Here is a 16,397-nt window from a genome sequence, read left to right on the forward strand (position 1 = left end):
AAGAAGAAAGTTGTCGGTGTGAAGTGTCTATTTTGCGAGGGAAGTCAGCAACAACACGTACACAGCCGGCGCTTCTTTGTTTACATTCCCGAAAGATGCAGTCAAGATGGAAGAACTCGGACAACAGAGACTCTTACCAGGAGGACTTTGATTTGGATACACAGTTGCGATAACGTGAGTACACAGCTGCGCTTCCAAACATTTGATCGCTTGCTATAACTAGCTCGAGCTAGTAGCTAGGAGCTAGGAGCTAGCATTAGGATTCATTTGTGGCATATTAAATATAAGCCTGGTTGTGTTGTGGCTAATAGAGTATATATATGTCTTGTGTTTATTTATTGTTGTAGTCATTCCCAGCTGAATATCAGGTCCCACCCGCTCGCTTCCAAACATTTGATTGCTTGCCCATACGTGCGTGTCATGTACGTAACTTTGATTAAATATATAAGCTTTATGAACCTTGGGTTAGGTGAACGGTTGTTTGGGCTGAGTGAGTGTGTGTCTTATGCAGGTGTTTGAATTGTATTGGCGGGTTATATATATGGGATCCCGTCCATATTACCCGCTCGAGCTATAACTAGCTCGAGCTAGGAGCTAGGAGCTAGCATAACAAACACCTAGGTGTTTTTATGCGGGATTAATTTGTGGCATATTAAATATAAGCCTGGTTGTGTTGTGGCTAATAGAGTATATATATGTCTTGTGTTTATTTACTGTTGTAGTCATTTCCAGCTGAATATCAGGTCACCCCCGGCTCTCACAGCATCTTCCACTCCCCACTAGTCCTTCACTTGCACTTTCCTCATTTAAAAATATTTCATCCTCGCTCAAATTAATGGGGAAATCGTCGCTTTCTCGGTCCGAATCTCTCTCACTTCATGCGGCCATCATTGTAAACAATAGGGAACTTTGCGTATATGTTCAATTGACTACGTCACGCTACTTCCGGTAGGGGCAAGCCTTTTTTTATCAGATACCAAAAGTTGCGATCTTTATCGTCGTTGTAAATCCTTTCAGCAAAAATATGGCAATATCGCGAAATGATCAAGTATGACACATAGAATAGATCTGCTATCCCCGTTTAAATAAAAAAATGTCATTTCAGTAGGCCTTTAATAAAGCCGCTAATTAACCTCCATACTCCTCTGTTACACCGAAACATCTTGCTGTTATCATGCCACATATACCGTATGTGTGTGTGTATATATATATTATATGTACAGTATATATGTATACACACATATATTTGTGTGTGTGTGTATATAAAAATCTGTTTTTTCCCTTAATGTAATTGAATGTGGCGTGCCGCCACGGCATTTTTATTACTGCCACACCTTGAAAATAAGGTCTTTTTTTTTTTTAACTTGAAAACGAATTAAAGTAATATAATGTATTGTAGCCCCCAGAAGAAATCACACAAAGTCCGACGCAATTTTTTATATTTTATTACCAATTTTATAATAACAATTCCAACATGTTTTACCTCTCATGAAAACACTTTTGTCTCCTTGAGTTTTCGCTTCCCCGCCGGACAAACAACGCTTCTTCATTCTCCGCCAATCACCTTTCAGGCACGGACGGTGTGTTTGTAAACATGGTAAAAACTGACATCAAATCCACACTACACAAATAAACATTACCATAAGCTGGTTGTTACAGTATGAATTGATATTTATAGCGACAAGTGATGTACTGAAAACTTGGCCACCGGAAAAAAGACTTTGATCACCGAAAACCGCGCTGCCGAACCTGGATGTAAACAAAACGCACGCCATTGTCTGGAGCATTGTTGGCATGTCTGCGATGTGGACGTGAATTTTATACATATTGCAGATATACCCTCGTACAGAACATCTACCAAATGTGCAAATATTAAGAGGACAGTGGCTGCTTTTAAAAAGAGGAAGTCCAACTAGAGCAGGGGTCACCAACCTTTTTGAAACCAAGAGCTACTTCTTGGGTAGTGATTAATGCGAAGGGCTACCAGTTTGATACACACTTAAATAAATTGCTAGAAATAGCCAATTTGCTCAATTTACCTTTAACTCTATGTTATTATTAATAATTAATGATGATTACACTTAATTGAACGGTTTAAAAGAGGAGAAAACACGAAAAAAATGACAATTAAATTTTGAAACATAGTTTATCTTCAATTTCGACTCTTTAAAATTCAAAATTCAACCGAAAAAAAGAAGAGAAAAACTAGCTAATTTTTGAAAAAATTAAAAAAAGAATTTATGGAACATCATTAGTAATTTTTCCTGATTAAGATTCATTTTAGAATTTTGATGACATGTTTTAAATAAGTTAAAATCCACTCTGCACTTTGTTAGAATATATAACAAATTGGACCAAGCTATATTTCTAACAAAGACTAATCATTATTTCTTCTAGGTTTTCCAGAACAAAAATTTTAAAAGACATTCGAAAGACTTTGAAATAAGATTTAAATTTGATTCTACAGATTTTGTAGATTTGCCAGAATAGTTTTTTTGAATTTTAATCATAATAAGTTTGAAGAAATATTTCACAAATATTCTTCGTCGAAAAAACAGAAGCTAAAATGAAGAATTAAATAAAAATGTATTTATTATTCTTTACTATAAAAATTTTTTTTTTACTTGAACATTGATTTAAATTGTCAGGAAAGAAGAGGAAGGAATTTAAAAGGTAAAAAGGTATATGTGTTTAAAAATCCTAAAATAATTTTTAGGGTTGTATTTTTTCTCTAAAATTGTCTTTCTGAAAGTTATAAGAAGCAAAGTAAAAAAAAATTAATGAATTTATTTAAACAAGTGAAGACCAAGTCTTTAAAATATTTTCTAGGATTTTCAAATTCTATTTGAGTTTTGTCTCTCTTAGAATTAAAAATGTCGGGCAAAGCGAGACCAGCTTGCTAGTAAATAAATACAATTTAAAAAATAGAGGCAGCTCACTGGTAAGTGCTGCTATTTGAGCTATTTTTAGAACAGGCCAGCGGGCTACTCATCTGGTCCTTACGGGCTACCTGGTGCCCGCGGGCACCACGTTGGTGACCCCTGAACTAGAGCAACAGCGCCAAGCAAGTGTGACGCCATGCTCGCTTCAGCCTCGTTAGTCCAGGACATCGAGGGACAGAAGTAGAGGCTCTAAACACGAGTACATTCTGTAATAACACCAGAAGAAGATGCTAGATTTACTGTTAATTTTTTTTAACTTAAAAAAAAGTAATTAGAAGTCTGTAAACACTTGAAAAAATCTCAACAAAGTACCTTGTACAAAAAGCAGCAACAATTGTAAATATGGCAAACGATAACAAATATATATGTTAATACTAATGATCAAAAACAGATTTGTTTTGATTGTATGTATACATTTTTGGAGCCTTTTTAAATAAAATCGTATCATTATAGCAAGCTTTGCAAATTAATCGATTACATCATTGTGACCACGGACCCACCGCCACAGGTACCTTGGCAGTCTAGGGGAAACCCTGTAAATGTGTATATATGTATGTATATATAATATATACACACATAAACACATATATCAGGGTTTCTCCTAGACTACCAAGATACCTGTGGCAGCAGGAGTGTAGTTATGGGTGTGGTCACCATGACATCATCGAATAATTTGCTATGATGATATATTATTTTATATTTCTTTATAAAAGCTAAAAAAAAAAAAGTATGATTATTAATTGGTATATATGTATGTATATTGTTGAACTTTTTTAGTATCTAGTATCTAGAGACTTTTAATTACGTTATTATTAAAAACAACTAGCAACAATTCTAGCATTTTTTTCTGGTGTTATAAAAAGTAGTTGTGTTTAGAGACTACTTCTGTCCCTCGATGTCCCTGACGAAAGGCGAGCTGCAACAAGCATGATGTCACACTTGCTTTGCACTGCTACTCCAGTTGGACTTTCTTTCCTTAAAAGCTGTCCTCTTAATATTTTCAAATTTTGTAGATGGCTGTCCGCGGGTATATCTTGAATATATTAAAATTGCGTCAACATTGCAGATTTGCCGACAACGCTCCAGACAATACCGTGCATTTTGGGTTTTCGGTAATCAAAATCTTTTTCCGGTGGTCAAGTTTTCGGTACATCACTTGTCAAAGTAAGCATATATATATATATATATATATATATATATATATATATATATATATATATATATATATATATATATATATATATATATATATATATATATATATATATATATATATATATATATATTAATTCATACTGTAACGATCAGCTGGTGTTAATGTTTTATGTTCGTGTAGTTTGGATTTGACGTTTGTTTTTCCCATGTTTGCAAACACACCTTCTGTGCCTGAAAGGTGATTAGTGACAAAAGAGGAAGTGTTCGGAGTAAAACCTGCCGGAATTGTGTTGTTTCTTATCATAAGATTGGTAATAAAATGTAAAAATTGCGTCAGAATATGTATGTAGCACTTGGCTTCACTGTAACCACGGTGGGAGACAAGGAAAGACCGGTGTGTTCTTTCCTTTAACGTTAATAAGTTTACAATGTTATGCAGAGGTTTTATTATAACAATTTTATAGACAAATTATACTATTTATAGTCACAAAGAAGAGTAGGGGGGCGTAACAGAAAATATTTGATATATTACATATATGTGTTTATATATGTGAATATATGTATGTATATATACACACACACACATATATATATATATATATATATATATATATATATATATATATATATATATATATATATATATATATATATATATATATATATATATACACAACTGACCAATGTGGCCTCCGAGTCAAAATAATTGCCCATACCTGATCTTAGACTGTTGTGAATCTGTTGTCATTTAAAATACTCTATTGACATTTTACAAACCCAGTTTCCATATGAGTTGGGAAATTGTGTTAGATGTAAATATAAATGGAATACAATGATTTGCAAATCCTTTTCAACCCATATTCAATTGAATGCACTACAAAGACAAGATATTTGATGTTCAAACTCATAAACTTTTTTTTTTTTTTTGCAAATAATAATTAACTTAGAATTTCATGGCTGCAACACGTGCCAAAGTAGTTGGGAAAGGGCATGTTCACCACTGTGTTACATCACCTTTTCTTTTAACAACACTCAATAAACGATTGGGAACTGAGGAAACTAATTGTTGAAGCTTTGAAAGTGGAATTCTTTCCCATTCTTGTTTTATGTAGAGCTTCAGTCGTTCAACAGTCCGGGTCTCCGCTGTCATATTTTACGCTTCATAATGCGCCACACATTTTCGATGGTAGACAGGTCTGGACTGCTGATTTCTCCAGATTCTCTGAACCTTTTGATGATATTATGGACCGTAGATGTTGAAATTCCTAAATTTCTTGCAATTGCACTTTGAGAAACGTTGTTCTTAAACTGTTTGACTATTTGCTCACGCAGTTGTGGACAAAGGGGTGTACCTCGCCCCATCCTTTCTTGTGAAAGACTGAGCGTTTTTTGGGAAGCTGTTTTTATACCCAATCATGGCACCCACCTGTTCCCAATTAACCTGCACACCTGTGGGATGTTCCAAATAAGTGTTTGATGAGCATTCCTCAACTTTATCAGTATTTATTGCCACCTTTCCCAACTTCTTTGTCACGTGTTGCTGGCATCAAATTCTAAAGTTAATGATTATTTGCAAAAAAAAAAAGTTTATCAGTTTGAACATCAAATATGTTGTCTTTGTAGCATATTCAACTGAATATGGGTTGAAAATTATTTGCAAATCATTGTATTCTGTTTATATTTACATGTAACACAATTTCCCAACTCATATGGAAACGGGGTTTGTACAAACTATTTTTAATTCTCACGGAAATGAAGATACGAGACAGCTCAATGTGAATGCGTGCTTTTGTTTCTAAATACTGTTCGATTCCGTTTTTCAAGGGACGGTCATGCGTGGTACATGCAAGTATCAATTGTTTAAGAGTGAAAATAACTCTCTGAGGAATCACTCTTGTGTTTAATAATTACTCTAATTGACACATACCAAACTGGATAAGAACCATCACCAAGAATGCTTCAGGAACTTGGTCTTCCGACAGGGAGGAGGTGATGTCGGCAGCTGCGGAGTGTTTCTAAAATGTAAGCAAAATAAATAAAAAAAGGTTTAAGTAAATAAAGTAAAGCGACTTGAGACATTAGAGTATACCCCAAAGGCCCAGAAGCCGAAGACGATGATGATGAAGTCGATGGTGTCCGCCAGAAACATCAGGACATAAACGTCTGTGACAGCACTGTATTCTGGTTGGACGAGTGCTTGAAAGAACTGACGCACTGGACCGTAGAAAGACTTACACCTGATAGAGAGTGGAGCAGGTGTAAATCTACAGCTAATCAATTTCGTGCCGCTTAGCTTTAGCATACCTGCTAAAACAAAACCGCTTGACTCGGATTGTAAGTTCTGTAAGCTTCTCCAGCAGAAGGTCCAGCTTGCTGAGTTTCTGAATAGAACTCAGACTGCCTGAAGATGAAAAAAACCTGTCAACAATACATCCATCAATTCTGTTTTGTGAAAGTGAGTTTAATTTGACCTGCAGGAGAGCACAGCTGGGTTGAGCTTGAACGAGTGTGACTTCCACCACGCCAGTGTACTGTGTCGGTCGGGGTCGAACATGGACTAAATTCTGACTGGTTTGTCAGGTGATGTTGAGGATCAGTAGCAGCAGTCTGGTCCCAGAGACCATGACACTGCGAAATAGAAATGACAAAATTTGTGTTTTTAACCAAACCGGAGTGGGACTGAGAGTATACCTTCAGTATGGCTCGGTGGTAGAATAAAGCAAGCAGTTGCAGAAGGTCATAGAGGACATAGCCTTCCTTCTTCTCCACCCCCAGGATGTTAGGCGGGTGGAAGGGTTTGGAGCGGTCCACCTCCAGTTTTTGGTTGAAGGGGAAGAAGCCAAACTGGAAAAAATACTTGATCACAATGGTGACCTGAGGATGGAGACCAGTGTTAAGTGTAAACAACTCGTGTTACAAGGACTGTAGCACAGGTGTACATTTTCCAAACCTCTGTGTAGATGATTGCCGTCATCCAGAAGGTCTTACTAGGTCGAGGAACTGACAGAGTTGCCCAAAGGAACACCAGCACAGGAAGAACCAAGGTTAGACAGCTGGCAGACACCATGTGGTTCAAGACGATGACCAAGTAGCACACCGTCTCCGACCTAACCGGTGGACATCGGTTACTGAATCTGTAGCTTGAATCTAGTTTTGAATTGCATGGAACGTTGTAGACGCTACCTAGCAGCCAGAATGTTATAGATGGCGTAGCACAGCTGGAGCAGTTGGGGTTGGTTGCCATAGAAACCGTCTGATGCCTCTAGCTCCTCGTTGTGGAAAGACCTGAACAAGAGAGAATCGGATTATAAACCATCATCAAGTTCAGGTATTTAATTTAGGTCTTCACCTGTTCTTCAGCAGCTCACTCGCTGTCAGCTCCTGTGGACGAGATGCCAATGGCCAGGAAGCGGAGGTGCAACCAGACGGTAAGTCAGTCGTCTCAAATACCGGACGCCTCTCCCTTAATCCTGATCTTGTCCCTCGCCTCCTCTTTTTGGAAGTGTCCTGCTCAACTTCTTTGGCCTGGATATTCAGGCCAAGAGCATGACTGTAGGACGGAGGGCACACCTGACACAAGAGGCAGGCTGGAGGTTCGCTGGCGCTGATCAAGCAACACATGACAGCACCATCACCATCAAATCACAGCAGAAGAGATGGTGAGGGTGAAAAATTAGTTGCTTTAGAAAGGACCAACCTGTGCTCCTCTTTTTCTGAGGATGAAGAAAATGAGGACGATGTCAACCTCTGCATCCTGGTAAGTTTGGATCGTTGGCGCCGGCTGGTTGTAGCCACAGGGAGTTCTGGGTAATCTTCCCTTGTAAGGCCTACAACTGAATCATCTTCTATTGTAGCTTGAAGTATCTCTAATGCTTCCTCCCTGGAGGCGAGTTCTAGTCCACTTCCTGTAGGTTCTGCTTGAGCTTGTTCACCTGATCCTGGGCTCTCATCTTCATCTGTATCCATACTTAGAGCCTCCTCTTGCTCACACTGTCCTTTCCCTGTTGTATATCCCACTTCCTCATGGTCTAATCCCGATTCTCTGGAATTTCTTATCATCTGTTCTTGGTAGTAGACATGGATGGCCTCTCTGGATGGCACTTGACCCTGAGGAAACAAGCGGGAGACAATCCACGACCAAACATAAGCTGTGCTGCTATATATATATTTTTTTTATCAGCATCGTCATTGAGCCCTACCTGCTTGGCCTGCTGGGTCAGCATGCAGCGCTCCATTCGGAGGACGGTGGAAATGTCGACGTGTTCTCGACACAAACCACAGAGCCAAGAGGTCAACGAGTCCAGCAGAGCTGACAACAGAACCCAGCAAAAGCGAAGAATGCTGGAGACCCGATGTAGGATGGTATCTCAAAAGTGAAAGATGACTTGAGGTCAGTTTTTGGTGCATTTTCAATAGCATATACAGAAAGACATTGCTGAGCTTCTCCCTGTACCTGGTCCATCCTCCTTGTCTTCATCTCCGTCCTCCTCCGACTCCTCCATCACTTCAGTAGATCCATATGCTAAAGTCACAACTGTATGATGAAATAGCAAAGAAGATGCACTGCTGCATAGTAAAATACATTCAAGTTCTTCCTCACTTGCTGTCTTTTCTCCCCTCCGTTCTTCACTCGAGTTCTTCTTCCACAGTTTCTTTTGACTGTGACGAGCTCTCAATGCTGTTCTGGAGTCAGTTATCCAGGCGTGATAGACAAACTGAACCACCACAAGTTAGACATTTTGTGACACTCAGCAGACACCATTAAAAAAATGGTCACCTACCTGGAAAGCGGACTTCTCAGGATGTTTCTCTTCCTCCTCCACCTGCTCCCTTTTATCCTCTTCCTCCTCCTCACTGTCGCTCTCAAACAGAAAGTAGTCGCCACTCCTTACCACTGCAGGACACACAGCATTAAAAGTAAATTTGCGAGAAGTGCAGTGGTAACTTTTAAGGATCATTTGACTCACTGGAGGCATGGTTCACCCAGGGTCTCCACCAATCGCCATGATGCCGCCCTTTTGACTTTTCATGTGCTGAATGTTAAAACAACAAAACATTTGGTGCTTGTTTGGCTTGTTACCAAGGCAATTAAGAAGCTTACACACCATCACTATGAATGCTCTTTTGCGTCAAACTGAGCATTTTCTCTTTTCCTCTGCGAAACTTCTGCTGGCGAGATTTAATCCTCTCCATCCTGTGACAAAAACAAGTCACACACGTCAGGGTGTTTTCTTTCGACCGGGTTGGGGTGGTAGAGTGGAAAGAAGTCTTACTGTCTCTTCAGCAAGTCCATGGACATCTTCTCCACCTCCAGTCTCGCTCGTACCGCTTTCACAGTGGACGCTTCAAAAAGCTCTGCCCCTCTACAAAACAAAAGACTTATTAAGCACCTGTATTGTACGTGCATACTGTACGTGTGTATGTTACCTGGAGGCTAGCACTTGCGTGTTTTGCAGGTCCAGGACCACATACAGGAAGTAGTGACTTCTAAAAACCCTTCGCTGCAGCAACAGGAAGCAGAAACACACACCATCCCAGATAATCCCTGCCTCGTCGCTTGGCAGCTCACACTGCTTACTGCTCTGCTGCTCCGCTGGAGAGGCAACATGTAAGTGAACAAAGGAGAAGACAACAAGGACATCATGACTGACTGACGAACGGTGTACATACGTTTAGTGTATCCTCGGATGGTGCACGCCAGACTGAAGAGCTGGACCAGCCAACAGTGGTTCACAACCAGCGACTTGATGAAACCGCATGCCAGGATCTGGAGCAGGTCAACAAACAGTCATTCAGAAGTTTTTCAGAGCAATCACCTTAAGACAAGAACAAGGTTTTCAGCACATACAGAAAGGATGTTCTTCATGGTGATGACAAAGATATTGTAGCCGATCAGACAGTCCCAGTAAACCAGGATGGAGCTGACAGGTTTCAGCAGCAAGTCTCCGCCCACCAAAAGGAAGTAAAAACATGCCACCAGGTAACCCATACAGAAGATGCTGATCCTGGAACAGGAAGTTAGAACATGTAATACTGAAACTTGGGCATCTACATGAACAATATGATTTGCCTGAGAAGCTGGCCAGGACAAAAAAAAAAAAAAGTAATACTGAAACTTCCTGAATGTTTTGTACTATCTTACCTTGTGGTCCCAGTGATGAAGATTATAGTGAGGACAAACCAGAACATGTAGCAGAAAATAATGATCTTCATCATATCGAGGTAGGACCTGTGAACGTAAGTCAGATGTCAAACACACATTCAAAGTGAAGACAGACAGAAACTGTCCAGTGCTTACCTGCACAGCATGAAGTCAGGGACGGTGCTGAGACGAAGCCTCATGACTGGATCCCAGGCCTGTCCGTCTTCTGCGTCCAGCTCGCCGTTGTCCCCCGCCAGCGTCTGGACACCGGCATCAAGTTCATCCTCGAACACCTGAAGCTGCAGTGAGGCACCCAGCAGAAGCAGGAAGTCGTCTGGATGACACAACATTTTTTCCCCCGCATTTAAGTCAATCACGTTCCACTATGGTGAGGATGAAGATAGTCTTACAGAGGAGGAAGAGTGGATTTGGTGGAGTTAGATGATCTGGGAGGAAAAGCCATTTTACTACGTTGGAGTCCATGTTGGATGTCGGTGGTCGCCATGGATAATCTGAAATAAAATAGTTATTTATAAACAAAATATAGAAGCAAAATCTTCTGGTTTGCTACATAGTGGTGAGATAATACCTTTGCAGGCAGCAGGAGGGAATCCAATGCACAGCAGATACTGGAAACATAGTAGCGCTGACAGGAAGTAGCAGTACTTGGGCCACACTGCACTAATCCGCTTCCTGCTGCGCCTTGATAGGACGCTGATGAGCCCAAAAGCGTGGCCGACAGCGAACAGATCCATTCGCTGACCAATCACATTAACTGCCAACAGAAAGCAAGTCTGAAAAGCAAAAGACAAGTCATTTTTGAAGACTCTTTGACTTAGCTGCTATGCCAATATTTACACACCTCCAGGCCAAACTTGTAAAAGAAGTAATTGAGGAAATATTTGGAGCAGCTCAGCATGTTTTCATCTAAATGACGCCTAGTGATGTCATGGAACAATGTTCTTGTCAGAGGCGGAACTTTGTTGCAGCGGAGACGGTAGAGCTCCTGGTGTCTGTAAACCGTCACCTCAAAAGCTAACAGCGCGAGCATCATCAGGTTGTACTGTGAAGAAAAGTAAAAGTAAAATCAAGCTATCTGGTAAGCGCTTGTGTAATGCCACTTCTCACCCTCAGGTAGTCGAGCAGTTTTCCCTCAGATTTGCGAAGGCCAACCCACTGGGCGGGATCAATTGGACTGGAGTACAATACCGAGCGAGAAAGATTGGTAGAGGAGTTGCTTGGCTGGAGACAGACAGACATGTCAGTACAACACTCATTGAGACAATCAATGCCATAGAAGAAGAGGTTACCGTGCTGCAGTTGCAGGTGTTGGGCTGGACAACGTTGAGCTGGTACAACATCTTACAAACTGCCACCACACAGGTCCACACTGTACACATCCCCGACAACAGGGGGCGCCAGGCCCTGCAGGGAAGAGCCACTCCCACACACACCACAAACAGTAGGTTGAACATACACACCTGGGGACGGATCATGAGAGGCAGGTCAGAGAAAGGCACACAGTACATGAGACTTTTGAAAAGATCAAGAACCTCTTTCACTGAGATCCAAATCATGTAGGAGGAGACGATTTTGACAATATGAAGTTCCAGCAGCCACCAGAGGAGGCGCTGCAAACGCTGCAGAGACAGAAGGAGGCGCAGGAACAAGACAGACAGTCGATCGACTACCAACCTCCAGGACACCAACACTGAGGAGAGACCAGGTGTAAATTAGCAGTTCTTGTCCATTTACTATTTTCTTAGCCAGCATGCCTGTGATGTGGTCAGACAAGGTGTCCTCCTCAAACATAGAGGGGTACTTTTTTTCCTCTTCTTCTGGTTTCTGCTTCTCCTCAATCTCTTCTTCCTCTTTTTCTATCAGGATTCCTCCTTCATCCTCCTCTAGAGGGAGCTGAGAAGCACCTCCCACTGACAGATCCACAAGGCTGCCCTCACTGTGAACCAACCTGAATCCAAACTCAGCAGTTGAAATATTTTATTTTATAACGCAGGTGACATACCACTGATGGTTGAGGTTTGCGTGCTACCTGGTAATGGTGCTGTTGTGCGTGTCTACCACTGTTTTGAGGTCAGTCAGCAGGAGAAAGGGCTTGTGGAAGTAGTGCAGGTGTACGATGCACACCTTTCAGAAAATCGAACAGTTTTAGCATTAGCTTTAGCATTAGTGCAGTCTAGTAATGTTTGTCAATCAGTACCAGTAGAAACGCTGTGGGAATGAAAATCCTGGTGAATAGAACTGGAACGGAGAATTTCTCCAAACCCAAATCCTCCAATCTGCAAGGACAGAAAACAAGATAAATTACAGACAGGTCCTACAAAGTACTGCTTCTTGCCTAATGACTTGCACGAACCTGTGAGTGCTGAGTCCAGTGTAGTAGCTCCAGGTGTGAAGGGACGAGGGGAACTGGAAAGTGTAGACTAGAATGAGAACCAACATGGAGTACACCACTACGGCTACCCAGAAGCCTCGCAACAAGGCCCGCCATTTTTCATAGTTCAGCTACAGAGACAAAGAGAACAAACAGAATTAGATCTGTGTTTTAAATATTCAAACCATCAGAAGTGGTACCTGGTAGAGGGCAACACAGCACAGAAACATCACCATGTAGATGACCTTATAGAGGACGATTTTGCCTTCAAAACTGACAAAGAAAAACATTGTTCCACAGACATAGATCCAGTATTTGACAAACATCCTGGTCACAACGGCTACAAGGGCCTCCATCTGAACTCCTCCGCTCAACAGAAGCAGCTTCTCATAGGAAATCTCTTGTATCTTCTCTTGCTCTGCCTTCTGATCATCTGGAGGCCAAGACGCGGGAAGATAGATCAGCAGAGAGGCCATCAAAAAACAGACAGGTAGGTGTGTTACCTTTGATATGGATGGTTATGGCAGACAGCTGCGACTGCGTCTCTGTGTCTTTCTGTCTTTCTTTCTTCTCTGTAAGTGCTTGACGCAGCAGCAGCCAGAACGTCAACAAACACATCAGCTGCAACAATGAGATCAGATCTAAGTACAGCGTCTGGCCAATACCAAGTACTCAAGTGTGCGTTCGAGTCTCCTGACCTTGGAGGCAAGCTCTCTGCAGGGATCGTCTTTTTTCGGGAATAGTCCAGGGACTTCACGGACAGCAGCAAAGCTGTGGATGTACTGCAGGATCAGAAGCAGGTTGCCATAGGCGACCAGCCATGGTGAAGACATGAGAGTATAGCGGCGGCGCTCACGCATCATCCAGAGCGCACATGACCAGATGAGCAGCACACACGTCATCCACGACACATATGTGATGGACCATGCCATCATGGCAATCAAAGCGCCGATATAACTCTGCTTGAGCAGGAAGCCGAAGGCCATGGAAGCCACACCCGCACCCGGTGCTTCTGCCACCTCTCCCCATGCGTCAGCATCTGCTTCAAAGGCACAGGTTTCCAAAGTGTCTGTGACATGGAGCAGAAGGGAAGTGTCAATTTTAGCGTTCACTGTAAAACACCTTGACTGCAGTTAGAACATGCGCTCACCTGATTGGCTAAGGGAGTAGTGAGGTGTGTCCAACTCAAGGGCTGTGCTTTGTGTGGGCTGGGCCAAAGACTCAGAGGGACTGTCGTAAGTGGAAGTATCCAAAACCTGAAAAAGTGACAACAATTTATTTACAAAGACACCTAAGACAAGTCTAAATCAGGTTAATAATGTCCAAACTTTACATCTTTGTAGCCCCGCCCATCATGAGCTTCCCTCCACAGCTCTCTACGCCTCTCCGCTGTGATATCACTGCTGACCTCATCACTGATAAAGCTTGTGGCAGTTAGGATGTCACAACTACCGGGATCCGCTGATTCCGTCTTGTCTGCACTCTGTGCCCTTTTCCCAGCAATCAACTGAAGAATGACACCAAATATTATGTTTACCGTAAGAACCATGTGATGCTTCTCAGTCAATAAGGACTAGGTGTAATAAAACCCAGAGTGGTAAGGACATCACCTGGTTCCTCCAGAGACTGGCGACCGTGTGGAAGAGCAGCAACAACATCAGAGGACTGACAAAATGAAACCAGCTAAGCTCTGGGTTCACTTGCATTCTCCAGGGGGCGGCGCAGTCCACCGACACCAGAGGCAGCATGCCAAACACACTGCAGGATAATCATCATCAATAATTCATTATTAGCATCAATAATAAGAACATCGTCTGAACTGAAAAGGGCGAGGAGAAAGAAGATTTGGTGAAGGTCAGCTCCTCATCCCTTGGGTTTGTCTACTCTCGTTACCTTGCGGAGGTGTGGTTGGGAAGCCACGCCTCCTGCAGTGATGGCAGCTGGTAGGAGTACACAAGCAAGAAGTGGCAGGAAGAGTAGACCAGTGACATCACGGACAAACACCTGAAGATGAGGGGTGGGACCCAACCAGACCTTGCCCACCAGGTACAAACCACTTGGAAACACAGCAGGTAGGGGAGGGAGGAAAGGGACGGTAGCACGATGCCTGGAATAGTGGGAGAAGGATGGGGTGTGAAAGAGAATGGTTCTACGTCAGCGTCTTATTGGTTCTGTGTTAATGTCTCACTGGTCTACATTCGTTACTCACTGGTACTACTGATTTTAGTGTCAGTGTCACTGGTTCAGCATTGTGTCTGATTAGTTATATGCCAGTGATTTACTAATCCTTACAGTTCTAAATCAGAGTCTAACTAACTGGTTCTGTGTTAGTCCCTCATCCGTGATTCTACTGACTACAGGTTCTAAGTCACTGTGTCACTGGACTAAGTCAGTGACTTAAAGATTCTACTGGTTCAATTTAAGTGCCCTGTGGGTTCTGCGGGTTTTATGGCACTGTTGCATGGGTTCTGCAGGTTTGTCGGTGTTTTATGGGTTGTGATGCTTCTAACAAGCGATCTCAATGGTTCTACGGAATCTATACGAGTATCTCACTGGTTCCACTGCATTTATGTCAGTGTGTAATGGACTTTACTGGTTCTAACGGACTATCTCACTGTTTGCACGGAATCTAAGTGATTATCTTACTGGTACCACTGATTTTATGTCAGTGTTTCACAGGGTTCTACTGGTTCTAACTGACTATTTCACTGGTTCTATGGATTCAATATGAGTATCTCACTAGTTGCACTGCTTTTATGTCAGTGTCTCATGGGTTCTACTGGTTCTCACGGAGTATCCCATTGGTTCTGTGTGAGTCCCTTTGTGGTTTCACTGGTTTTGTGTCAGCGTATCATGAGTTGTACTGGTTCAAAGTCAGTGTCTCAATGGCCATACTGGTGTTACCTGTGAGTCCAAGCAAAACTGTGAGCAGAACTTTCCCTCCAGTGGTCATCATGTTTGCGAGCATTAGCCTAGTTTTGCAGACCAATACTTCCAGTTCAGCCAGAATGCGGTTCCTTTTGGTTCCCTCTTCTTCCTCTTGAAAAACCTGATCATCCTGAGGTCCGTGCTGCTGGGGACACAGAAAATTAGGGTTCTTGAATGATCAACAACAAATTGGATCGAAGTTAGTGAGAAGCATGATTTTGATATCAGTTGATCACGTGGTTGATTTTTGTCAGTTAAATGTCCTTTTTAAGGTTCTACAACAAAATGAATGATGACTGGACTCATGTTAAGTGACTCCAAGAGGACGACATATTGAGCCAGAAACCTGATCACTATTCTCTATGTGTCACCTAACAAGGTTACCTTTAATAAATTGCTTACAGAGTTACACAATAATAGACAAGAAACCTCATTAAGAAATGAGAAGAGACGACTTACAAGGTTATATACCCGTTTCAGTCGTGTCTGTGTGTGTTTGTGTGTCGGCGTGTGTGTGTGTGTGTGAGAGAGAGAGAGAGAGACCTGCATGTGTGTTTCAGGGGTCAATCTCAGGCTCAGCCTCCATGTCACCAGGCCGACAACCAGCACGCCAACATCTGGAAGGATGTGTCGCACAGCGGAGGCCACATCACTTCCTGTAAGGCTGAGTGACCGTGAACACAAACATTATGAACACGGTTATGAAGACAAACCGTAACACAACAGCACAATGGTTCTAGAGAGGATCGTCTGTTTCCTGCATGCAGTGTAAACTCAGCCTATGTGTGTATGTCCTGAGGAAGTCCTACTTTCAGCATTGTCATGCATTTCCTGCACA

At 42.0% G+C, this 16,397-nt stretch overlaps 1 protein-coding gene and 1 long non-coding RNA gene across 4 annotated transcripts in view; one reads left to right on the forward strand and one right to left on the reverse strand.

Moving 5' to 3' along the window:
- Nucleotides 1-16,397, reverse strand: part of LOC133630064 (piezo-type mechanosensitive ion channel component 2-like) — a 37,008-nt gene that overhangs the window by 15,344 nt on the left and 5,267 nt on the right. The window contains 39 exon segments of the mRNA XM_062021321.1: nt 6,025-6,112; nt 6,187-6,334; nt 6,402-6,498; nt 6,569-6,725; nt 6,789-6,971; nt 7,048-7,204; nt 7,281-7,382; nt 7,447-7,701; nt 7,795-8,204; nt 8,297-8,463; nt 8,551-8,631; nt 8,698-8,812; nt 8,879-8,991; nt 9,065-9,130; nt 9,203-9,291; nt 9,371-9,460; nt 9,525-9,690; nt 9,768-9,864; nt 9,946-10,102; nt 10,240-10,326; nt 10,396-10,573; nt 10,650-10,751; nt 10,829-11,033; nt 11,102-11,302; nt 11,368-11,481; nt 11,550-11,720; nt 11,793-11,950; nt 12,015-12,384; nt 12,458-12,536; nt 12,614-12,762; nt 12,832-13,064; nt 13,135-13,252; nt 13,330-13,700; nt 13,782-13,887; nt 13,965-14,138; nt 14,242-14,389; nt 14,525-14,738; nt 15,536-15,704; nt 16,103-16,223. Coding sequence (XP_061877305.1) covers nt 6,025-6,112; nt 6,187-6,334; nt 6,402-6,498; nt 6,569-6,725; nt 6,789-6,971; nt 7,048-7,204; nt 7,281-7,382; nt 7,447-7,701; nt 7,795-8,204; nt 8,297-8,463; nt 8,551-8,631; nt 8,698-8,812; nt 8,879-8,991; nt 9,065-9,130; nt 9,203-9,291; nt 9,371-9,460; nt 9,525-9,690; nt 9,768-9,864; nt 9,946-10,102; nt 10,240-10,326; nt 10,396-10,573; nt 10,650-10,751; nt 10,829-11,033; nt 11,102-11,302; nt 11,368-11,481; nt 11,550-11,720; nt 11,793-11,950; nt 12,015-12,384; nt 12,458-12,536; nt 12,614-12,762; nt 12,832-13,064; nt 13,135-13,252; nt 13,330-13,700; nt 13,782-13,887; nt 13,965-14,138; nt 14,242-14,389; nt 14,525-14,738; nt 15,536-15,704; nt 16,103-16,223 — 6,206 coding nt within the window.
- LOC133630071 (uncharacterized) overlaps nt 1-16,397 on the forward strand; it is a 39,507-nt gene that overhangs the window by 7,113 nt on the left and 15,997 nt on the right. For 2 of the 3 annotated variants that reach the window (XR_009821189.1, XR_009821187.1), the window contains exons 2-3: nt 7,458-7,525; nt 7,601-16,217. The exons of the other annotated variant lie outside the window; for it this stretch is intronic. This is a non-coding gene — a long non-coding RNA (uncharacterized LOC133630071). The remainder of the gene's footprint in view (nt 1-7,457; nt 7,526-7,600; nt 16,218-16,397) is intronic. 3 annotated transcript variants of the gene reach the window in all.

Source organism: Entelurus aequoreus, linkage group LG15 (genome assembly GCF_033978785.1).
Source record: "Entelurus aequoreus isolate RoL-2023_Sb linkage group LG15, RoL_Eaeq_v1.1, whole genome shotgun sequence".
Classification (NCBI taxonomy): Eukaryota; Metazoa; Chordata; class Actinopteri; order Syngnathiformes; family Syngnathidae; genus Entelurus; species Entelurus aequoreus.